At 45.5% G+C, this 25,933-nt stretch overlaps 1 protein-coding gene across 2 annotated transcripts in view; it reads right to left on the bottom strand.

Moving 5' to 3' along the window:
- The window catches only part of LOC137372626 (collagen alpha-1(I) chain-like), an 84,002-nt gene that overhangs the window by 53,964 nt on the left and 4,105 nt on the right, over nucleotides 1-25,933 (bottom strand). The window contains exons 2-5 of one of the 2 annotated variants that reach the window (XM_068036586.1): nucleotides 20,666-20,731; nucleotides 17,380-17,486; nucleotides 17,208-17,293; nucleotides 12,429-12,532 (exon numbers count right to left, since the gene is read on the bottom strand). In XM_068036586.1, the coding sequence (XP_067892687.1) occupies nucleotides 12,429-12,532; nucleotides 17,208-17,293; nucleotides 17,380-17,486; nucleotides 20,666-20,731 (363 nt within the window). The remainder of the gene's footprint in view (nucleotides 1-12,428; nucleotides 12,533-17,207; nucleotides 17,294-17,379; nucleotides 17,487-20,665; nucleotides 20,732-25,933) is intronic. The other variant, XM_068036587.1, reaches the window with a different exon arrangement.

Below are 25,933 nucleotides of genomic sequence, written 5' to 3'. Positions count from 1 at the left end.
GTGTGATGGAATACTTTCCATTTGTCTGGATGGGTGCAGCTCCAACAACACTCAAGAGGCTCGAAACCTTCCAGAACAGAGCAGCCCACTTGATTGGCATCTCATCCACAAACAATCACTCCCTCCACCACCGACGCACAGTGGCAGCAGTGTGTACCATCTACAAGACGCACTGAAGCAACGCACCAAGGCTCCTGAGACAGAACCTTACAAACCCGCGACCTCTACCACCTAGAAGGACAAGGGCAGCAGATACATGGGAACACCACCACCTGCAAGTTCCCCTCCAAGTCACACACCATCCTGACTTGGAACTATATCACCGTTTCTTCACTGTCGCTGGGTCAAAATCCTGGAACTCCCTTCCGAACAGCACTGTGGGTGTACCTACACCACATGGACTGCAACGGTTCAAGAAGACAGCTCACCACCACCTTCTCAAGGGCAATAAATGCTGGCCTGGCCAACGTCCCACGAATGAATTAAAACATTTTTTAATTTATGCTTCTGATTTCCATTCCCTCACTTTTCCCTCTGTAAGCCAAATAACATTGTGCCAAAAATATTTCAAAATAATTCTGGATGTGGAAGGCTATTTTAGTCAAGTTTTTAAAAAACTAGATCGATTATGTAAAAAACCTCTGCTGATGGTTCTGCAAATGTTTGTAGAACCAAGACTGCCCTATGGGGGAAATAGGAACATAGGAAATAGGAGGAGTAGGCGATTCAGCCCCTCGAGCCTGCTCCACGATTCAACTAGATCATGGCTGATCTGCTACCTCATCACCATTTCCCCGCACTATCCCCATATCCCTTGATATCTTTAATATCTAGAAATCTATCGATCTCTGTCTTGAAAATACTCAATGACTCAGCCTCCACAGCCCTCTTCTCAATCTCTCAGCATTTAAGAAATACTCTGCATTTCTGTTTTCCCTATCAGTGGATAACTTCACATTTTTTCACATTATATTCCATCTGCCATGTACTTGCCCACTCACTTAGCCTGTCTAAATCTCCTTGAAGCCTCTTTGTATCCTCCTCACAACTCTCATTCCCACCTACTTTTGTGTCATCAGCAAACTTGGAAATATTACATTTGGTCCCTATCTAATCATTGATACAGATTGTGAATAGCTAGAGCCCAAGTAGTGATCCTTGTGGTACCCCACTAGTCACAGCCTGCCATCCTGAGAATGACCCGTTTATTCCTACTCTGCTTTCTGTCCGCTAACCAATTCTCAATCCATGCCAGTATATTATCCCCAATCCCACGTGCTGTAATTTTTAAAATTATCTCCTGTGTGGGACCTTATTGAAAGGCTTCTGAAAATCCAAGTACACCACATCCACTGGTTCCCCCGATCTATTCTGCTAATTACATCCTCACAAAACTCTAACAGGTTTAATAATGGGTTAAAATGGCTATATACCAGAAGGATGTGGAGGCTTTGGAGAGGGTACAGAAGAGGTTTACCTGGATGTTGCCTGGTCTGGAGGGCATTAGCTATGAGGAGAGGTTGGATAAACTCTTGATTGTTTTCACTGGAACGACGGAGGTGGAGGGGCGACATGATAGAGGTTTACAAAGTTATGAGCGGCATGGACAGAGTGGATAGTCAGAAGCTTTTCCCCAGGGTGGAAAAGTCAGTTACTAGGGGACATAGGTTTAAGGTGCGAGGGGCAAAGTTTAGAGGGGATGTGCGAGGCAAGTTCTTTACACAGAGGGTGGTGAGTGCCTGGAACTTGCTGCCGGGAGAGGTGGTGGAAGCAGGTACGATAGCGACGTTTAAGAGGCATCTTGACGAATACATGAATAGGATGGGAATAGAGGGATACGGACCCCGGAAGTGCAGAAGGTTTTAGTTTAGGCAGGCATCAAGATCGGTGCAGGCTTGGAGGGCCGAATGGCCTGTTCCTGTGCTGTACTGTTCTTTTTAATAGTTTCAGAGGTTAGCAGGCACTAGGAAGGTCAGTCTGCAACACAGTATAAAACTTCAACAATGAATCAGGTCTTAAATTAAAATTAATTCACCTATATTTAGCAAATTTCAGATTCCCACACAAAGGAATAGGAAAGACAAGGACTTGCATTTAGAAATTAGGATCATTGCTTGTCTTGTTTTTTTCAGTCTGTCATAGGACATGGGTGTTATTGGCAAGGCCAGCATTTGTTGCCCATCCCCAACTGTTCTTGACAACTGATTGTCTTGCTAGACCATTTCAGAGAGCATGCAAGAGATAGCCACATTGCTGTGGGTCTGGAATCACATGTAGGCCAGACCAGGTAAGGAGGGCAGATTTCCTTCCCAAAAGGACATTGGTGAACCAGAGGGGTTTTTAACTTGTTAATCAAGGAAAGTATTACAGCGGCAGAAAGGACGTTTGAGGACTCGTCTACTGAGGTAGTATGGGCCGAGGTTAGAAACAGGAGAGGAGAGGTCACACTGTTGGGAGTTTTCTATAGACCTCCGAATAGTTCCAGAGATGTAGAGGAAAGGATAGCGAAGATGATTCTCGACAGGAGCGAGAGTAACAGGGTAGTGGTTATGGGGGACTTTAACTTTCCAAATATTGACTGGAAATACTATAGTTCGAGTACTTTAGATGGGTCTGTTTTTGTCCAGTGTGTGCAGGAGGGTTTTCTGACACAGTATGTGGACAGGCCAACCAGGGGCGATGCCACATTGGATTTGGTACTGGGTAATGAACCCGGCCAGGTGTTCGATTTAGATGTAGGTGAGCACTTTGGCGATAGTGATCACAATTTGGTTAGGTTTACCTTAGCGATGGGCAGGGACAGGTATATACCGCAGGGCAAGAATTATAGCTGGGGGAAAGGAAATTATGATGCGATTAGGCAAGATTTAGGATGTGTAGGATGGGGAAGGAAACTGCAGGGGATGGGCACAAACGAAATGTGGAGCTTATTCAAGGAGCAGCTAATGCGTGTCCTTGATAAGTATGTACCTGTCAGACAGGGAGGAAGTTGTCGAGCGAGGGAGCCGTGGTTTACTCAAGAAGTTGAAGCGCTTGTCAAGAGGAAGAGGGCGGCTTATGTTAGGATGAGACGTGAAGGCTCAGTTAGGGCGCTTGAGAGTTACAAGCTAGCCAGGAAGGATCTAAAGGGAGGGCTAAGAAGAGCAAGGAGAGGACACGAGAAGTCATTGGCGGATAGGATCAAAGAAAACCCTAAGGCTTTCTATAGGTATATCAGGAATAAAAGAATGATAAGAGTTAGAACAGGGCCAATCAAGGATAGTAGTGGGAAGTTGTGTGCGGAATCAGAGGAGATAGGGGAAGCGTTAAATGAATATTTTTCGTCAGTATTTACAGTAGAGAAAGAAAATGTTGTCGAGGAGATTACTGAGATACAGCCTACTAGGCTAGATGGGATTGAGATTCACAAGGAGGAGGTGTTAGCAATTTTGGAAAGAGTGAAAATAGATAAGTCCCCTGGGCCAGATGGGATTTATCCTAGGATTCTCTGGGAAGCCAGGGAGGAGATTGCAGAGCCGTTGTTGTTGATCTTTATGTCGTCATTGTCGACAGGAGTAGTGCCGGAAGACTGGAGGATAGCAAATGTTGTCCCCTTGTTCAAGAAGGGGAGTAGAGACAGCCCTGGTAATTATAGACCTGTGAGCCTTACTTCGGTTGTGGGTAAAATGTTGGAAAAGGTTATAAGAGATAGGATTTATAATCATCTTGAAAAGAATATGTTCATTTGCGATAGTCAGCACGGTTTTGTGAAAGGTAGGTCGTGCCTCACAAACCTTATTGAGTTTTTCGAGAAGGTGACCAAGCAGGTGGATGAGGGTAAAGCCGTGGATGTGGTGTATATGGATTTCAGTAAGGCGTTTGATAAGGTTCCCCACGGTAGGCTATTGCAGAAAATACGGAAGTATGGGGTTGAAGGTGATTTAGAGCTTTGGATCAGAAATTGGCTAGCTGAAAGAAGACAGAGGGTGGTGGTTGATGGCAAATGTTCATCCTGGAGTTTAGTTACTAGTGGTGTACCGCAAGGTTCTGTTTTGGGGCCACTGCTGTTCGTCATTTTTATAAATGACCTGGATGAGGGTGTAGAAGGGTGGGTTAGTAAATTTGCGGATGACACGAAGGTCGGTGGAGTTGTGGATAGTGTCGAAGGGTGTTGTAGGGTACAGAGGGACATAGATAGGCTGCAGAGCTGGGCTGAGAGATGGCAAATGGAGTTTAATGCGGAGAAGTGTGAGGTGATTCACTTTGGAAGGAGTAACAGCAATGCAGAGTACTGGGCTAATGGGAAGATTCTTGGTAGTGTAGATGAGCAGAGAGATCTTGGTGTCCAGGTACATAAATCCCTGAAAGTTGCTACCCAGGTTAATAGGGCTGTTAAGAAGGCAAATGATGTGTTAGCTTTTATTAGTAGGGGGATCGAGTTTCGGAGCCACGAGGTCATGATGCAGCTGTACAAAACTCTGGTGAGGCCGCACCTTGAGTATTGCGTGCAGTTCTGGTCACCGCATTATAGGAAGGATGTGGAAGCTTTGGAAAGGGTGCAGAGGAGATTTACTAGGATGTTGCCTGGTATGGAGGGAAGGTCTTACGAGGAAAGGCTGAGGGACTTGGGGTTGTTTTCGTTAGAGAGAAGGAGGAGGAGAGGTGACTTAATAGAGACATACAAGATAATCAGAGGGTTAGATAGGGTGGATAGTGAGAGTCTTTTTCCTCGGATGATGATGGCAAACACGAGGGGACATAGCTTTAAGTTGAGGGGTGAAAGATATAGGACAGATGTCAGAGGTAGTTTCTTTACGCAGAGAGTAGTAGGGGCGTGGAACGCCCTGCCTGCAACAGTAGTAGACTCGCCAACTTTAAGGGCATTTAAGTGGTCATTGGATAGACATATGGATGAAAATGGAATAGTGTAGGTCAGATGGTCGGCGCAACATCGAGGGCCGAAGGGCCTGTACTGCGCTGTAATGTTCTAATTCTAATTCTAACAATCAATGTTAGTTTCATGGAACCATTACTGAAATTTGAACCTATGCCCCCAGGGCACTAGCTTGCACCTCTAGATTGCTAGGTCAGTGACATTACCACGACACCACTGTCTCCCCCTAAGTGGCCTGGAATTGGGTATTCAAAATTATGAGGGGCTTTGATAGAGAAAAGAGGGAGACACGGTTTCCTCTGGGAAGTGAGTCAGTAACCAGAGGCCACAGATTTACAATAACTGACACAAGAACTGGAGGGGAAATGAGGGAAGATTTCTTCACACAAAGGGTTGTTAAGATCTGGAACACACGACCTGAAATGGTGGTGGAACCAGATTCCAGAGAAACTTTCAAAAGGCAACTGGACATACAGGAAGAAGACACTTGCAGGGAAAAAGCTGGTGTGTGGGACTAAATTGCACAGTTCTTTCACAGAGCTGGCACAGGTGTGACGGACAGAATCACCCACTTCTGTTCTATGATTCTCTATAAAGCGCCTTTCACATCTTTTGCGGTCCACGAGTTAGTGTTGGAGTACAGTCATTATGCAGACATCCACAACAGTCATTTTTACACAGCAAGATCCTACGAACAGCAAACGAACATACGAATTAGGAGTAGGCCACTTGGCCCCTCGAGCCTGTTTCGCCATTCAATAAGATCATGTCTGATCTGATTGTAACCTCCGCTCCACATTCCCGCCGATGAGATAAATGACCAATTAATTTTTTTGTGTGGTATTGGTGAAGGGATATGTGCTGACCAGAACACTGTCCTCTTTCACAGAAACATCGGAACAGGAGTAGGCCATTCAGCCCATCGAGCCTGCTCTGCCATTCAATACGATCATGGCTGATCATCTACTTCAATGCCTTTTTCCTCACACTATGTTCATATCCCTTTCTGTCATTTGTATTTAGAAATCTGTCAATCTCTGCTTTAAACATACTCAATGACTGAGCTTCTGCAGCCCTCTAGGGTAGAGAATTCCAAAGATTCACAACCCTCTGAGTAAAGAAATTTCTCCTCATCTCTGTCCCAAGTGGCTTCCCCCTTATTTTGAAATAATGTCCCCTGGTTCTAGATTCCCCAACCAGGGGAAACATCTTACCTACATCTATCCTGTCTATCCCTTTACGTATTTTGTAGGTTTCAATGAGATCACCTCTCATTTGCCGAAACTCTAGAGAATACAGGTCCAGTTTCCCCAATCTCTCTTCATAGCACAGTCCCGCCATCCCAGGAACAAGTCTGGTAAACCTTCACTGCACTCCCTCTATGGCAATAATATCTTTCCTAAGGTAAGGGGACCATAACTGCACACAGTACTCCAGGTGCGGTCTAACCAAGGTTCTATTCAATTGAAGCAAGACTTCACTACTCTTCTACGCAAATCCTCTTGCAATAAAGGCTAACATACCATTAGCCTTCCTAATTGCTTGCTGCACCTGCATGTTCGCTTTCAGTGACTTATTGATGAGGATACCCAGGTCCCTTAGGACATCTACACTTTTTAATCTCAGCATTTAAGAAATACTCTGCACATCTATTCCTCCTATCAAAGTGGATAAGCGCACGTTTTTCCACATTATATTCCATCTGCCACATTCTTGCCCACTCACTAAGTCTGTCCAAATCCCCTTGAAACCACTTTCCATCTTTATCACAACACACATTCCCATTTAGTTTTGTGTCATTGGCGAACTTGGAAATACTACATTTGGTCCCCACATCGAAATATATTGTGAACAGCTGGGGCCCAAGCACTGATCCCTGCGGTACCCACTAGTCACAGCCTGCCAATGCGAGAATGACCCGTTTATTCCAACTCTCGGTTTTCTGCCTGTTAACCAATCCTTAATCCACGCCAGTATGTTACCCCCTATCCCATGTGCTTGAATTTTGCTAACCAACCTCCTGTGGGGGACTTTATCAAAAGCCTTTTGAAAATCCAAGTCCACATCCACTGATTCCCCTTTATCAATTCTGTTAGTATCATCATCAGAAAATTCCAACAGGTTCATCAAACATGATTTCCCATTCATAAATCCATGTTGACTATGCCCATATGTGATAATAATCCAAGTTCAGATAGTACAGTGGGATCTTTCACAGTCTCTGAACAGGTCAGTTGGGAGTCTGCTATCATTCTAAAAGATGATGGGCTGAATCTTCTTGTCCACCGGAGTGGGGGTGGGCGAAAAAAATGACAGCTGGCACGTACGGGCCACACACTGCCACGATCTTGAACCCGGCGGCTCATCATCATACGTAGGGCGGCCGCAACCGCTCTCCCATCACGTGGTGTGGGCGGTCTCGGCGACGCTGTTTCTGCACAGGCGCTGGCGCCATTTTTAAAAGGGTTGCCAGTCCTGTGAAGAAACTGCAGAGTTGCCCAATCCCCCCCCCGCTCTCAACTACACAACAAATGCAGATTCACCCCATTCCCAACTCAGTGGCGCCAGCTTTCCCTGGACAGGAAAGTGAAGGCGAGAGAGTGCCACATGGTGGGCTGAAGATCCGGAAGTGCAGGTACGATTAACCTGGTTTTCATTTTAGACATGCAGACAGGTGACTTAAATATGTAAATTCGTGTCCCGTCGCAGGGTGATGGAGGTACCACCATGGAGCTTCCCCGCTGCTGGGAAGATCGGGGCCTGGCAATCTCGGCATCGGGTTCCATGGCGGCTGCTGCCGCTCCGATTCGCCAGCCGGCACTCCCCACCCCGGAGTGGGCGCTGACCAGAGGTCCTTCAGCCCAGTCAGTGGTCAGTACTTTAGATTTATTTTTTCACTACCTCCACTTCCATCAGTGTCTGAGGTTTACCCGTTCATGGTCTGTTCACTAACTTGGTGCAGCCTACTGTTTCCGATAGCATGGACATCCCTACATTTACAGTGGGGCCCCATCAACGGCCAACTCCTAACTAGGTGGAATGCAAGGCAGCAGATACTAGATTTGTATTCCCTGTAATGGAGAAGGTTTATTCCCTTCCGAGACCTCTCCAACTCCCTCTCCGTAGACACTCCTTCAAACCTCCCTCTTTGACCAAGCTTTTGCTCACCTCCAGATGTGGCTCCGTCTCAAATTTTATTTGATAATTGCTCCTGTAAAGGGCCTTGGGGACCTTCCATTACATTTAAGACGCTATATAAATGCAAGTTGCTGTTGATAAGGGATGAACTGATGGGAGACTTTTGTTATTTTGAAATGAATTGCAAGGGTAATAGAAAGAAACATATTCTGAGGGATTCCAAGACAACGGGACATACGTTCAGCAGAGGGGCCAGGAAGAGCACTTTCATGTAAAGGGTGGTCAAACTGTGGAACTCTCTCCCACCACAAGCAGTAGACGGCAGCTTAATGAAAAGCTTCCCCAAATCAGGCAGCATTTTAAAATGTAACTTTTAAAGAAAAAAAGATTTTTCTCTACAAGTTACTCCTTGATGTATTTAACAGCAGTAACTTGGTGCAGTTTGTCACAGGAAAAAATAAACATTTTTAATCAGCGTCAATCCATCACCTCTGAGCAACCGGATTTCAAATGACTGAAAATGACTTTTAAAAAATATACAAAACCAATCGCTCATTAGATTGGGCACAGTGGTCAGTTTCTTAGCAAACTCAAAAACATTTACACTGGATAAGCTTTTATTATGTTCCTATCAGTGTCCTTGTGCTCAAAGGAAACTGCTTATTTTTGGAGCTTCCTCAAAAGCTCCAAACTAGTTTGGCAGGGGGATGGGAACCGGAGCTACGGATCAGTGGATGGGGTAGCTGTTGAACAGGCAGATACCGAGTGCAGAGAGTCTGTGAGGAAGGTTAGACAATTGACACGAGAAAGTTGCAGCCAGTATGATGGGTTCAAGTGTGTCTATTTTAGCGCAAGAAGTGTCAGGAATAAGGGTGATGAACTTAGAGCATGGATCAGTACTTGGAGCTACGATGTTGTGGCCATTACGGAGACTTGGATATCACAGGGGCAGGAATGGATGTTGGATGTTCCGGGGTTTAGATGTTTCAAAAGGAATAGAGAGGGAGGTAAAAGAGGTGGGGGAGTGGCATTGCTAATCAGGGATAGTATCACAGCTGCAGAAAGGGAGGTCGTCGATGAGGGTTTCTCTACTGAGTCATTATGGGTGGAAGTCAGAAGCAGGAAAGGAGCAGTCACTTTATTGGGAGTTTTCTATAGACCCCCCAATAGCAACAGAGACACGGAGGAACAGATTGGGAGGCAGATTTTGGAAAGGTGCAGGAGTAACAGGGTTGTTGTCATGGGTGACTTCAACTTCCCTAATATTGATTGGAACCTCCTTAGTGCAAATAGTTTGGATGGAGCAGTTTTTGTCAGGTGTGTCCAGGAAGGTTTCCTGACTCAATATGTAGATAGGCCGACTAGAGGGGAGACTATGTTGGACTTGGTGCTTGGCAACGAACCAGGCCAGGTGGCAGATCTCTCGGTGGGAGATCATTTCGGTGATAGTGATCACAACTCCCTGACCTTTACTATAGTCATGGAGAGAGACAGGAGCAGACGGGATGGGAAAATATTTAATTGGGGGAGAGGGAATTACAATGCTATTAGGCAGGAACTGGGGAGCATAAACTGGGAACAGATGTTCTCAGGGAAATGCACAACAGAAATGTGGAGGTTGTTTAGGGAGCACTTGCTGCGACTGCTGGATAGGTTTGTCCCGATGAGGCAGGGAAGGGATGGTAGGGTGAAGGAACCTTGGATGACAAGAGATGTGGAACAGCTAGTCAAGAGGAAGAAGGAAGCTTACTTAAGGTTGAGGAAGCAAGGATCAGACAGGGCTCTAGAGGGTTACAAGGTAGCCAGGAAGGAACTGAAGAATGGACTGAGGAGAGCTAGAAGGGGACATGAAAAAGTCTTGGCGGGTAGGATTAAGGAAAATCCCAAGGCATTCTACACTTAAGTGGGGAACAAGAGGATGGCCAGACTGAGGGTAGGGCCGATCAGGGATAGTGGAGGGAACTTGTGCCTGGAGTCGGAGGAGGTAGGGGAGGTCCTAAATGAATACTTTGCTTCAGTATTCACTAGTGAGAGGGACCTGGTCGTTTGTGAGGACAGTGTGGAACAGGCTGCTATGCTCAAACAGGTTGATGTTAAGAGGGAGGATGTGCTGGAAATTTTGAATGATATGAGGACAGATAAGTCCCCGGGGCCAGACAGGATATACCCAAGGATATTACGGGAAGCGAGGGAAGAGATTGCTGCGCCTTTGGCGATGATCTTTGCATCCTCACTGTCCACTGGAGTAGTACCGGATGGTTGGAGGGTGGCAAATGTTGTTCCCTTGTTCAAGAAAGGGAATAGGGATAACCCTGGGAATTATAGACCAGTCAGTCTTACGTCGGTAGTGGGCAAATTATTGGAGAGGATTCTGAGAGACAGCATTTATGATTATTTGGAAAAGCATGGTTTGATTAGAGACAGTCAGCATGGCTTTGTGAGGGGCAGGTCATGCCTCACAAGCCTTATTGAATTCTTTGAAGATGTGACAAAACACATTGATGAAGGAAGAGCAGTGGATGTGGTGTATATGGATTTTAGCAAGGCGTTTGATGAGGTTTCCCATGGTAGGCTCATTCAGAAAGTAAGGAGGCATGGGATACAGGGGACGTTAGCTGTCTGGATACAGAATTGGCTGGCTCATAGAAGACAGAGTGTGGTAGTAGATGGAAAGTATTCAGCCTGGAGCTCGGTGACCAGTGGTGTTCCGCAGGGATCTGTTCTGGGACCTCTGCTCTTTGTGATTTTTATAAATGACTTGGATGAGGAAGTGGAAGGCTGGGTTAGCAAGTTTGCCGATGACACGAAGGTTGCTGGAGTTGTGGATAGTGTGGAAGGCTGTTGTAGGTTGCAACGGGACATTGACAGGATGCAGAGCTGGGCTGAGAAGTGGCAGATGGAGTTCAACCTGGAAAAGTGTGAAGTGATTCATTTTGGAAGGTCGAATTTGAATGCAGAAAACAGGCTTAAAGACAGGATTCTTGGTAGTGTGGAGGAACAGAGGGATCTTGGGGTCCATGTCCATAGATCGCTCAAAGTTGCCACCTAAGTTGATAGGGTTGTTAAGAAGGCGTATGGTGTGTTGGCTTTCATTAACAGGGGGATTGAGTTTAAGAGCCGCGAGGTTATGCTGCAGCTCTATAAGGCCCTGGTTAGACCACACTTGGAATATTGTGTTCAGTTCTGGTCGCCTCATTATAGGAAGGATGTGGAAGCTTTAGAGAGGGTGCAGAGGAGATTTACCAGGATGCTGCCTGGACTGGAGGGCATGTCTTATGAAGAAAGGTTGAGGGAGCTAGGGCTTTTCTCATTGGAGCGAAGAAGGATGAGAGGTGACTTGATAGAGGTGTACAAGATGATGAGAGGCATAGATAGAGTGGATAGCCAGAGACTTTTTCCCCAGGGTGGAAAGGGCTATCACCCGGGGGCATAATTTTAAGGTGATTGGAGGAAGGTTTCGGGGAGATGTCAGAGGTAGGTTCTTTACACAGAGAGTGGTGGGTGCGTGGAATGCGCTGCCAGCGGTGGTAGTAGAAGCAGATACATTAGGGACATTTAAGTGACTCTTGGATAGGTACATGGATGATAGTAGAATGAAGGGTAGGTAGTTACTTAGATCTTAGAGTAGGTTAAAGGTTCGGCACAACATCGTGGGCCAAAGGGCCTGTACTGTGCTGTACTGTTCTATGTTCTAAGCTCACAAACAAGCTGAAACTCTCAATGGCACAGACACGATGGGCTGAGTGGCCTCCTTCTGTGCCGTAATTTTTCTCTGGTTCTATGGTGATTAGTTCGTCCTGGGGCGTGACCAGTACTCTGTGTGGGGGCAACTTCTAGATTGATGTTCCTTATTCCAGATTATTCTAATACGATTAATATAAGTTGCACTTCAAGTACTGAGTACAAGAATCATTACATTTTTCTTCTAGAAAAAGGGCGGCACAGTGGCGCAGTGGTTAGCACCGCAGCCTCACAGCTCCAGTGACCTGGGTTCAATTCTGGGTACGGCCTGTGTGGAGTTTGCAAGTTCTCCCTGTGTTTGCGTGGGTTTCCTCCGGGTGCTCCGGTTTCCTCGCGCGGCCAAAGACTTGCAGGTTGATAGGTAAATTGGCCATTGTAAATTGCGCCTAGGGTAGGTAGGTGGTAGGAGAATGGTGGGGACGTGGTAGGGAATATGGGGTTAATGTAGGATTAGTATAAATGGGTGGTTGATGGTCGGTACAGACTCGGTGGGCCGAAGGGCCTGTTTCAGTGCTGTATCTCTAAATAAAATAAATAAGAAGTGAATTTATGTCCTCTACTGCTTTACCCAGGGTTGTCAGTGCACAATCCCTTTGTAGTCAAGGGCTAGGATGAAAGCCAACTGAATTTTACATGTTTCCATTCTTCACTGCCACACCTCACTAAGAAAACTTACTTCTTATTAAAAAATGTTGAATTCTCTCTTCTTTTCGTAAACCCAATAGGTAAAAGTTTCAGGTCGATGTTAAATTTACGAGCTCTGTTTTTCATAAAATTTAGCTGCAAGGAGAAAAGACATCACCACCAAGACACGGAAGAATGTTTTTTGAAAAACAAATCACTTCTCATTAAAATGTTGCACAAGTGGCTGATTAATACACAGAACTCGAAAATTATTAACCTGGTTTTCAAATCCCTCCATCCCCTTGCCCCTCCCTTTCTCTGTCACCTCCTCCAGGGCTACAGCTCTGAGATCTCTGCGCTCCTCCAATTCTGGCCTTTGGAGTATCCCCGATTTTAATCACTCCGTCATTGGCAGCCATGCCTTCAACTGCCTTGGCCCTAAGCTCTACAACTCCCTCCATGAACCTCTCCGCCTCTCCATTGCCCTCTCCTCCTTTAAAGATGCTCCTTAAAGTTTAACCCTTGGACCAACCTGTAGATCCTGTCCTAATAGGTCCTGATGTTACACAATGTCAAACTTTGTTCCTGGGAAGGCCTTGGCATGTTTCTGCACATTAAAAGCACTGCATAAATGCAAGTTTTATTTTAAATACAGAGGATGTGGGAATCACTGCCAAGGACAGAATTTATTGAGAAAGTCTTCTTCAATCTTAGGAGTCAACTACATTGCTGTGGGTCTGGAGTCACATATAGGTCAGACTGGGGAAGGACACTAAATTCCTTACTTATAGAATATTAGCGAACCAGATGGGTTTTTACAAGAAACCAGCAGTTTCATGGCCACCAGACATACTTAATTAATTGAATTTAAATTCTCCAGCTGCTGTGGTGGGATTTGAACTCACATCTCCGCATCATCAGTGCAGGATTATTAGGCCAGTAACATAGCCACTATGCTATCATACCCCTGTGGTTAAATTCACAAAAAAGGGTGAGGAAAGACTGTCAAGATAACTTATCCTGCACAGTCTCCTGAACTACTAGTTATTACTAACCACTGGAGTGCGAGTTGGAGAGACTCTGACACGTAATGGACTGGAGGAATTTCTGGACAGTTTTATCCAGAATATAGTCGCATCCCAGAGGAAAAGACAGGTTCAGGAAAGGGAGGGTGTGACCGTTCGGGAGCTGGGTAGAAGGGATTTAGGAGATGTTGAGAGGGAGATCCTGTAGATGCTGGTCCTGTCCAAAAGGTATGATGTACTCGCTCCCTGTGAGGACAAGTAGAAAGTCTTGTCTTGGACAGCTGCAATGCAGACCAAGGCACCATGGCTCAGAAGGCTGTCCAAGGCGGGGGTGGGGAAGATTAGAATCGAAATGTGGTAGTAATAGGGGACTCTACAATTAGGGGAATGGAGAACATCCTCGGCAGCCAAGAATGAGAATGCTAAAGGGTGCAGTGCCTGCTGCCCGGATCAGGAATAACTCGTGGCAGCTGGAGAGAAAGCTGGAAAGGGAGAGATAAATTCAGTTGTCGCGGTCCATGTCGGGACAAATGACATAGGTAGGGACAGGGAAGAAGAAGAGTATCAGGAGTTAGGCTCCAAATTAAAAAGCAGGACCGTGAGTGTAGTAATCACTGGATTATTGCCCAAGCCACATGCAAACTGGCACAGGAGTAGACAGATCAGGAGAATGAACACATGGCTAAAGGGCTGGTGTGAGAAAGAGGGGTTCCTTTTCCTGGGACACTGGCACCAGTTCTGGGACAGGAAGGAGCTGCACCAATGGGATGGGCTCCACCTGAACCGGGATGGGACCCGTGACCCACATGAAAGGATAAATAGGGAGGTTGCAAAGGCTTTAATCTAATGATGGGGTGAGGATCTACACGGAACATAAGCAGCCCAAATGTCAACAAAACTAGGAAGGGAGAGCATTGGAAAGAATAAAGTAAGGGAGGACATTGATGGTAAGGGAATAAATAGTTATTGAACAGGAGTCCAAAAAGATGGTTAAATATAAAGAGAGAAAATCCAATTAAAAAGGAGTTAAAATAATAATCTGGGACAAAATTAACAGTCACTTGGACAAAGGTGGATTAATTAAAGAAAGCCAGCACAGATTTGTTAAGGGCAAATCATGTTTGACTAACTTACTTGAGTGTTTTGATGAGGTAACAGAGAGGGTTGATGAGGGTAATGTGGTTGATGTGGTGTACATGGACTTCCAAAAGGCGTTTGATAAAGTGCCACATAACAGGCTTGTCAGCAAAGTTAAAGCTCATGGAATAAAATGAACAGGAGCAGCATAGATACAAAATTGGCTGAGTGACAGGAAACAGAGAGTAGTTGTGAACGGTTGTTTTTCAGACTGGAGGAAGGTACACAGTTGTGTTCCCCGAGGGAGCAGTGTTGGGACTCCTGCTTTTCATGATCTATATTAATGGGTGTACAGGGCACAATTTCAAAATCTGTGGATGACACAAAACTCGGAAGTGATAGACAAATCACTGAAGGTGGCAGGAGAGGTTGAGAAAGCGGCTATTAAAGCATGTGGGATCCTGGGCTTTATAAATAGGGGCATAGAGTACAAAGACAAGGAAGTTATGATAAACTAGTATAAAACATTGCTTTGGCCTCAAATGAGTACTGAGTCCAGCTCTGGGCTCCGCACTTTAGGAAGGATGTTAAGGCACTAGAGAGGGTGCAGAGAAGATTCACAGAAATGGTTCCAGGGATGAGGAACTTCAGTTTACGTGGATAGGCTGGAGGACGCTGGGACTGTTCTCCTTACAGAAAAGATTGAGGAGATTGCACCAAGGATCCTGAGACAGCGCCTTCCAAACCCGCGACCTCTACCAACTAGAAGGACAAGGACAGCAGATGCATGGGAACACCACCACCTGCAAGTTCCCCTCCAAGTCACACACCATCCTGACTTGGAACTATATCACCGTTCCTTCACTGTCGCTGGGTCAAAATCCTGGAACTCCCTTCCTAACAGCACTGTGGGCGTACCTACCCCAAATGGACTGCAGCGGTTCAAGAAGGCAGCTCACCACCACCTTCTCAAGGGCAATTAGGGATGGGTAATAAATTCTGGCCTGGCCAGCAACACCCACATCCCATGAATGAATAAAAAAAAAGATTTGATCGAGGTGTTCAAAATCATGAGGGGTCTGGACAGAGTAGGTAGAGAGAAACTGTCCCCATTGGTCAAACAATACAGAACCAGGGGTCACCCAATTAAGGTGACTGGCAAAAGCAACATGAGGAGAAACCTTTTTCACACAGCGAGTGGTTAGGATCTGGAATGCGCTGCCTGAGAGTGTGGTGGAGGCAGATTCAACTGAGGCTTTCAAAAGAGAACTGAATGATTATTTGAAAGAAAGAATTTTGCAGGGCTACGGGAAAAAGTCGGGGGAGTGGGACCAGGTAAGTTGCTCTTGCAGGGAGCTGGCACAGTCATGATGGTCCGAATGGCCTCCTTCTGTGCTGTAACCATTCTGTGATTCTGAGCATTCCAAGGTGCTTTACACAATCAGACAAAAACTGACACTGAGCCAAAGAAGGAAGCATTAGGATAAGTGATGAAAAGCTTGGTTAAGGAGGCAGGTTTTAAGGATTTTCTTAAAGGAGGAAGGAGAGGTGTGGAGAAGCAGGGAGCAAACTCCAGAGCTCAGGGTCATGGCAACAATCTAAAGCCACCCCATCTTATATTGCAAAGGGTTCACTCTCCTCAGATACTGTTTCCCTTCCTTTCAAAACTGCTGTCATCACCCTACCCTCCCCCCCCCACTCCTCAGAAACCTCACCCCACTGCCCTTGCAAACTAACATTTCCTGAAGGCTACTCACCACCATCCTCTGAGGACAACTACTAGCAATGGGCAATAAATTCTGACCTTGTAAACAACACTAACATCCCCAGAATGAATAATTAAAACAAATACATACGTTCATTAACGTACATTGGTTCTGGGTTCTCTTACACCTCAAGCTGAACATTATGGTGTTAGAATCCCGCCATAGCTTCGCCCTTCCCTACTCTTTGTATCCTTCACCAGCCGGATAACTGTCCGGAAGCTGCATTCCTCCAGCCCTGGCACCTTGTGCATGCCCAGTATTGCTGGCAATGCCTTCAGCTGCCTCGGCCCAAAACCTAAATTCCCTCCTGAAAGCTCCCAGTTTCTGCCTTTAAAAACCCTCCTCAAGCCCAACTCTTTGATCAGCTTTTGGTCGCCTCCTTAGACTATTTTTTTTATTGATATTACTCCTGTGGTGCCTTCTACATTTCTTTCTTTTCTTTTCTTTTGGGCCTCCTTATCTCGAGAGACAATGGATACGCGCCTGGAGGTAGTTGCAAGTTGCTGTTAGCAGATAAGATGCAGCTTTACATCCACAACTCTGCAGTCAGTCAATGACTTTGCAATCCCACTCATGCAGAAAGGAGGCTCGGTTCTTCTGCAGATGAGGGAGCAACAGGGGAGATGGGTCAACCGAGCCACCTACCAACACCAGGCCGAAGGGTACCCTTGGGCTTCAAGGAGATGTAGGTCCAGCCTACCCTGTCAACTGGGACAATCTGTACCATGGAGTTTTCAGAAGGGAAACGCATCAAAAAAGACAAAAAAATCCCATTAAAAAAAAACTTATTTTTATTCAAAAAAAGTTGCTTCCCCCTTAAAACATCTGGATACCAGGTGTTCTAAACTCATCATCAGGTAGCAGCAGTCCCTGAATAGACTAAAACTCTCCAGTTCATCTGTTTTCTTTGAAACAAAACTCTGATGAATGCCGTCAAACTGTGAAGGAGGTTGAACAACTTACCGATTTACTTGTTATCGGTCTGTGAACGACATTGTCTCGATTCGTGCTGTCTGCCAGCCTCCCAGTGTCCTCCAAAAACCTGTAATCTAAATCACCAAGATCACTTCAGAATCTGGCAGGGAGACTGAAGCTTTTGTAGAATCTGACTGAAATCTGATTGAAATACACTTACCGCTGAGGAGATGCATTTCATTAAAACGACTGAGGGGCATAAACGCGGTTTTATCCCGGACTCCATTACATCCATTCTCTGCTTTGTGCTTCTTCACACAGAATAAGCTTCAAACGAAGTAAAGAAGTCATCAGAATTGTACAGACGACACTCTTCCCCCCACCACCACAGACCGGTGACTCTGGGTTGGAGACATGACTAAGATGTGCAGATGGGAGAAGGGAGTTACACAGGGACACAGACAGGTTAAGCAAGTGTGCAAAAACTATGGAAAATGGAGTTTGATGTGGGCATGTGCAAAGCTATCCGCTTTGGATCCAAGGAAGATAAAACAGGAGCATTTTCATAATGGCGAGCAATTAGAAAGTATGGAAGAGCAGACAGATTTAGGTGTCCGGGTACATAGATCACCAAAGCTAGTGCACAGGTAAGAGAATAATGGAATGTTATCGCAAGGGGACTGGAACACAAAGGGGTGAAAGTTATGCCACACTTATATAAAGGTCTGGTCAGACTCCATCCGCAGAATTCTGTTCAGTTCTGGGCACTTCAGGAAGGATATACTGGTCTTAGACAGGATACAGCACAGATTCACCATAATGGTACCAGGGCTGAAAGGATTAAATTATAAGCAGAGGCTTGTATTCCCCTGAATGCAGAAGGTTAAGGGGTAATCTAATCCAGGTCTTCAAAACGACGACGGGATTTGATGGGGTAGAGACAACGAAAATAATTCCTCTTGAGAGAATCCAGAACAAGGGGGGGCACGATTTTAATATTGTACCCAGGCTATTCCAGGGAGACGTTTTGAAGCAATTCTTCACACAAAGGGGAATGGAAATCTGCAAAACTCTCCGCCGTGTGTGGGGGATCAACAGATTTTAACATAATGGAGTCAAGAGATAGAGATCAAAGGCAGACAAGAAGAGCTGAGGCACAGATTAGCCATTTTCTGACTGATTGGTGGAACCCACTATGACAGGGAGCAGTAGAGGTGAACAGTATACATATTGGATGCATTTAGGGGGAAGCTGGATACACACACGAGAAAGAGGGCAATGAAACGATGTGCTGATAGAGTGAGATGAAGAGAGTGGGAGGCGGCTTGTGTGGAGCATAAACACCAGTATGGAGCAGATGGGCTGAATGGCCTTGTTTCTGTGCTGTACACATTCCTTGTAACTCTGTTAATGATATGCAGTAAACTCAAGGGGCTGAACAGCCTATGACTACTCCTGCCAAAAGTTTATAGAACTATACAATGGTTACAACACATGAGGCCGTTCTACAAGAGCAACTTAGCTAGTCCCACTTCCCTGCTTTTTCCCCGCCCTGCAAATTTTTTCCCTTCACGTGCTTATCCAATTCCCTTTTGAAAGCCACGACAGAACCTGCCTCCACCGCACTCTCAGACAGTGCATTCCAGATCCTAAACACACACTGAACCTGCCTCCACCACACTGTCAGGCAGTGCATTCCAGATCCTAAACACACACTGAACCTGCCTCCACCACACTCTCAGGCAGTGCATTCCAGATCCTGAACACTCACTGAAACTGCCTCCGCCACACTCTCAGACAGTGCGTTCCAGATCCTAAACACTCGCTGTGTAAAAAATGATTTTCCTCATCTCGCCTTTGCCAATCACTTTAAATTGGAGTCCTCTGATTCTCAATCCTTCTGCCAATAGGACCAGATTCTCTCTATCTACTCTGTCCAGAATCCTCATGGTTTTATCAAATCTCCTCCCAACCTTCTCTTCTCCAAGGAGAACAGCCCCAGCTTCTCCAATCTTTCCACATAACTGAAGTTCCTCATCTCCGGAACCATTCTCATGAATCTTTACTGCTCCCTTTCTCAAGCCTTCACATCCTTGCTAAAGTGGGGTGCCTAGAATTACATAAGAACACAAGAACTAGGAGCAGGAGTGGACCATTCAACCCCTCGAGCCTGCTCCGCCATTCAGTAAGATCGCAGCTCATCTGATCTTGGCCTCAATTCCACTTTCCTGCCTGTTCCCCTTAACCTCTGACTCCCCCATAGTTCAAAAATCTGTCTAACTCAGCCTTGAATATATTCAATGATCCAGCCTCCACTGCTCTCTGGGGAACAGAATTCCTAAGATTAACCACCCTCTGAGAGAAGAAATTCCTTCTCATCGCTGTTTTAAAAGGGAGACCCGTTATTCTGAAACTGTGCCTCCCAGTTCTAGATTCCCCGCCCCCCAAGGGGAAACATCCTCTCAGTATGTACCCTGTCAAGCCCGTTCAGAATCTTGTATGTTTCACGATCACTCCTCATTCTTCTAAACTCCAATGAGTATAGGCCCAACCTGCTCAACCTTTCCTCATAAGATAACTCCTTCATCCCAGGAATCAACCTAGTGATCCTTCTCTGAACTGCTTCCAATGCAAATATATCCCTCCTTAAGTAAGGAGACCAAAACTGTACACAGTACTTGAGGTCTCACCAATGTGCTGTACAGTTGTAGCAAGACTTCCCTACTTTTATACTCTGTGCCCCTTGCAATAAAAGCCAACATTCCATCTGCTTTCCAAATTACTTGCTGTACTTGTTTTGTGATTCATGTACAAGGACATCCAGATCCCTCTGTACCCCACCATTCTGCAGTCTCTCTCCATGTAAATAATATTCTGCTTTTCTATTCTTCCTGCCAAAGTGGACAACCTCACATTTTCCCACATTATACTCCATCTGCCAAATTTTTGCCCACTCACTTCACCTATGTATATCTCTTTGCAGACACTTTCTGTCCACCTCACAACTTACTTTCCCTCCTATCTTTGTACCGTCAGCAAATTTGGCTACAATACACTCGGTCCCTTCATCCAAGTCACTAGTATGGATGGTAAATAGTTGAGGCCCCAGCACTGATCCCTGTGGGACTCCACTAGTTACAGTTTGCCAACCTGAAAATGCCCCATTTATCCCAACTCTCTGTTTCCTGTTAGTTAGCCAATCCTCTATCCATGCTAATATATTACTGCCAACACCATGAGCTCTTATCGTGTGCAGTTACTTGTTATGTGGCATCATAGCAAATGCCTGTTGGAAATCCAAATCCACTACATTTACTGGTTTCTCTTTGTCTCCCTTGCTCATTATTATCTCAAAGAACTCGAATAAATTTGTCAAACACAATATCTTTTTCATAAAACCACATTGGCTCTGCTCGATTGTATTATGATTTTCTAAATGTTTCCCAATACTCCCGTTGCAGCCGAATCATTGTTTTACAAAGGTTCATCATAACTTTAGCTTGTACCTGCAAGAATAGGTCATGCAGCGAGGACATCTATATTTCGCTTCTGCAGCATCACATGCTTCACACCTGTTAGGACACAAAGTGAAAAGACAACAGCTTTAAACGAGGCACTACAGAAGTCTACAAATACTTCAAAGCATTCACACCACAAGAAATAGCAATCACTATCCTATTTGTTGGCATTCAGTCCCCTGCACACAGCTTTACTCATCCAGATGTGACTGGACTCTGGGGTAGCTGCCAGACAGTTCACTCAGCTATAAGTGACCTCTCCTGTTTGCACCCATTGAGATGGGCACAGTGACATCTTCAACCATGTCAACTTCTGGACTGATTTTAATCGCTCCGCCATGGGCTGCCATGTCCTCAGCCGCCTGGGCCCTAAGCTCTGGAATTCCCTTCTTAAACCTCTCCGCCACTCCTCCTCTCTCTCCTCCTTTAAGGCGCTCCTTAAAACCTACCTCATTGTCCGAGCTTTTGGTCCTAATATTACGCCTGGTCATAATGACATTCCTTGGATGTGGAAACATTTCACCCAGGAAATCCCACGCGCTTGCAAAGAAACTGAATCATACAATGGCTACAGCACAAAAGGAGGCCAATCAGCCCATCATGTCTGTGCCTGCTCTCTGCAAGAGCTACCCAGCTAATCCCACTCTCCTGCCCTTTCCCTATAGTCCTGCAACTTTTCTGTCTTCAGGTGTTTATCCAATTCCTTTTTGAAAACCACAATTGAATCTGCCTCCACCACACTCTCAGACAGTGCATTCCAGATCCTAAACACTCACTGAACCTGCCTCCACCACACTCTCAGACAGTGCATTCCAGATCCTAAACACTCACTGAACCTGCCTCCACCACACTCTCATACAGTGCATTCCAGATCCTAAACACTCACTGAACCTGCCTCCACCACACTCTCATACAGTGCATTCCAGATCCTAAACACTCACTGAACCTGCCTCCACCACACTCTCAGACAGTGCATTCCAGATCCTAAACACTCACTGAACCTGCCTCCACCACACTCTCATACAGTGCATTCCAGATCCTAAACACTCACTGAACCTGCCTCCACCACACTCTCATACAGTGCATTCCAGATCCTAAACACTCACTGAACCTGCCTCCACCACACTCTCAGACAGTGAATTCCAGATCCTAAACACTCACTGAACCTGCCTCCACCACACTCTCATACAGTGCATTCCAGATCCTAAACACACACTGAACCTGCCTCCACCGCACTCTCATACAGTGCATTCCAGATCCTAAACACTCACAGTATAAAAATGATTTCCTTCATGTCGCTGTTGGTTCTTTTGCCACTCAACATAAATCGGTGTCCTCTGGATCTCAGCCCGTCCGCCAATGGGAACAGTTTATCCCTCCCTATCTACTCTATCCAGATCCCTCAAGATTTTGAATACCTCCATCGATTCACCTCTTAATCTTCTCTTCTCCAAGAACAATCCCAGTTTCACCAACCTATCCCTGTCACTGAAGTACCTCATCCCCAGAACTATTCTGGTGAATCTTTTCTACACCCTCTCTAAAGCCTTCACATCCGTCCTAAAGTACGGTGCCCAGAATTGGACACAATCCTCCAGTTGCAGCTGAACCAGTGTTTTAGAAAGCTTCACCATAACTTCCTTGCTCTTGTGCTCTATGCCTCGAAGAAAACAAATCTTCAAACAATTTCCCAGAAACTAGAACTGGAAATGTCTCAGCTGGAGTATTGCGTCCAATTCTGGGCACTGCACTCCAGGACGTCAGTCAAGGATTGGAGAGGATGCCGAAAAGAGTCACTAGAATGCCACCAGGGATGAAGGACTTCAGTTCAATGCAGAGACTGAAGAAGCTGGGATTGTTCTCCCTACAGCAGAGAAGTTTAAAGGGAAATTTAATCGAACAATTGAAAATCAGGAGGGATGTTGATCGAGTTAATAGAAAGGAACTGTGTCCAATGGTGAAAGGGTCAGTAACCAGAGGGACACAGATTTAAGATAATTGGCAAAAGATCCAGAGGGGGAGATGAGGAGAATTTTTTTGAACGCAGTGAGTTGTTGTGATCTGGAACACGCTGTCTGAGAGTTATCAATAATAACTTTCAAAAGAAAATATTTGCAGGGCTATGGGAAAAGAGAAAGGGAAGTGGAATCAATTGGATAGTGAGATGGGCTGAATGACCTCCTTCTGTGAACGTACGAAATCGGAGCAGCAGTAGGCCATTCGGCCCCTCAAGCCCAGTCCGCCATTTATTAAGATCATCACTGATCTGATCTTGGCCTCAACTCCGCTTTCCTGCCTGTTCCTCAGAACCCTCGACTCCCCTATAGTTCAAGGATCTATCTCAGCCTTGAATACATTCAATGACTCATACCTGCACTGCTCTCTGGAGTAGAGAACTCCAAAGATTCATGACCCTCAGAGAAAAAATTCCTATGTTGCAAGGTTCAATGAAAACGACCCTTTGCCCAAACGACTGATGAAGGATCATCTTCTAAAATAGTGCCACTTTTAGCCGGCACGGACACGATGGGCCGAAGGGCCTGTTTCTGTGCTGTATAACTCTATGACTCCATTTAGCATTGCTGTGAAACAGCATCCACTCTGTTTAGTTTTTTTTAGTTCAGTAATACAGCACTGAAACAGGCCCTTTGGCCCATCGAGTCTGTGCCGACCATCAACCACCCATTTACACTAATCCTACACTAATTCCATATTCCTACCACATCCCCACCTGTCCCTATATTCCCCGACCACCTACCTATACTAGGGGCAATTGCTAAAGGCCAATTTACCTATCAACCTGCAAGTCTTTGGCATGTGGGAGGAAACCGGAGCACCCGGAGGAAACCCACGCAGACACCTGTAGTGAATGCTCTTCCAAAGTGCTAACCCAAATTGGTGCCATAGGGGAGGTCATCAAGACCCATCCTGCCCCGAAAGAGAGAGTCTAGTACCACCTGAGTTTGGATACAATTCCAGTACCCCTGGATTCATAAATATTTTGATAAAGTGAGCAGTTCTGGGCACCACCTTAGGAAGGATATACTGTCCGTGGAGAAAGGGCATTTTAGATTTACCAGAGTGAAATGTGGACTCCAAGGATTAAGTGCTCCTTCAGCATGGCACTAAAGAATCTTCTCAGATTTACATGCTCAAGTCCTGCAGTATGATCCGAACCCATGATCACCCAACTCAACGGCAACTTTTACACATCACTACAAAACATGGTAAAATCACTCAAAGGTGCAAAGAGGCGGCAGAGGAATATAGATAGGTTGAGCGAGTAGGCAAGAACATGGCAGATGGAATATAATGTGGGACAGTGTGAAGTTATCCACTTTGGCAGGAAAAATAGAAACGCAGATTTTTTTTAAATGACAGACTGAGAAATATTCAGAGGGACCTGGGTGTTATTGTACAAATTACCTCCTAGAAATGTTGGGGAACATAGGGTGCAGTGAGAAGGAGGAACTGTCTGAAATCAGTATTAGAAGGGAAATGGTGTTAAGGAAATTGATGGGATTGAAGGCCGATAAATTCCCAGGGTCTGATAATCTACATCCCAGAGTACTTATGGAAGTGGCCCTAGAAATAGTAGATGCATTGCTAGTCATTTTTCAAAATTCTATAGACTCTGGAACAGTTCCAATGGATTGGAGGGTAGCTAATGTAACCCCACTATTTAAAAAAGGAGGTAGAGAGAAAACAGGGAATTATAGACCGGTTAGCCTGACATCAGTCGTGGGGAAAATGCTAGAGTCCATTATAAAAGATTTTATGGCAGAGAACTGGGAAAACAATGACAGGATCAGACAAAGTCAACATGGATTTATGAAAGGGAAATCATGCTCGACAAATCTACTGGAATTTTTTGAGGATGTAACTAGTGGAATAGATAAGGGAGAACCAGTGGATGTGGTGCATTTGGACTTTCAGAAGGCTTTCGATAAGGTCCCACATAAGAGATTAGCGTGCAAAATTAAAGCTCATGGGATTGGGGGTAAGGTACTGACATGGATAGAGAACTGGTTGGCAGACAGGAAACAAAGAATAGGAATAAACGGGTCTTTTTCTGAGTGGCAGGCTGTGACTAGTAGGGTACTGCAGGGATCAGTGCTAGGACCCCAGCTATTCACAATATATATTAATGATATAGATGAGGGAATTAGATGTAATATCTCCAAGTTTGCAGATGACACAAAGCTGGACGGGAGTGTGAGCTGTGAGGAGGATGCAGAGAAGCTCCAGTGTGATTTGGACAGGTTGAATGAGTGGGCAAATACATGGCAGATGCAGTATAATGTGGATAAATGTGAGGTTATCAACTTTGGTGGTAAAAAACAGAAAGGCAGATTATCTGAACGGTGATAGATTGGGAAAGGGGGAGGTGCAGTGAGACCTGTGAACCAGTCACTAAAAGTAAACATGCAGGTGCAGCAGGCGGTTAAGAAGGAAAATGGTATGTTGGCCTTCATAGCGAGAGGATTCGAGTACAGGAGCAAGGATGTCTTGCTGCAATTATACAAGGCCTTGGTGAGACCACATCTGGAGTATTGTGTACAGTTTTGGTTTCCTTATCTGAGGAAGGATGTTCTTGCTATGGAGGGAGTGCAGTGAAGGTTCACCAGACTGATTCCTGGGATGGCAGGACTGATGTATGAAGAGAGGTTGGGTCGATTAGGCTTGTATTCGCTAGAGTTTAGAAGAATGAGGGGGGATCTCATAGAAACCTCCAAAATTCTAACAGGACTGGACAGACTAGATACAGGAAGGATGTTCCCGATGGCGGGGGAGTCCAGGACCAGGGGTCACAGTCTAAGGAAAAGGGGTAAGCCATTTAGGACTGAAATGAGGAGGGATTTCTTCACCCAGAGAGTGGTGAACCTGTGGAATTCTCTACCACAGAAAGCTATTGAGGCCAAATCATAAAATATATTCAAGAAAGAGTTAGATATAGTTCTTAGGGCTAAAGGGATCAAGGGATACGGGGAGAAAGCAGGAACAGGGTACTGAGTTTGGATGATCAACCATGATCGTATAGAATGGCGGAGCAGGCTCAAAGGGCCGAATGGCCTACTCCTACCCTTCTATGTTTTTATGCACACTAATCACAAAAAGGTATTAGGAAAGCAAATGGTATGTTCGCCTTTAACAAGGGGATTGGAGGATAAGAGTAATGAACTTTTATTACAATTGTACAGGGCATCGGTGAGAGCACAGCTGGAGTACGGTGTGGTAATGCTCTGCTTACCTAAG

The sequence above is a fragment of the Heterodontus francisci genome, chromosome 8 (genome assembly GCF_036365525.1).
Source record: "Heterodontus francisci isolate sHetFra1 chromosome 8, sHetFra1.hap1, whole genome shotgun sequence".
NCBI classification, from domain to species: Eukaryota; Metazoa; Chordata; class Chondrichthyes; order Heterodontiformes; family Heterodontidae; genus Heterodontus; species Heterodontus francisci.
Note: the sequence above shows the minus strand (reverse complement) of the source record. Positions and strands in the feature narration are given on the sequence as shown.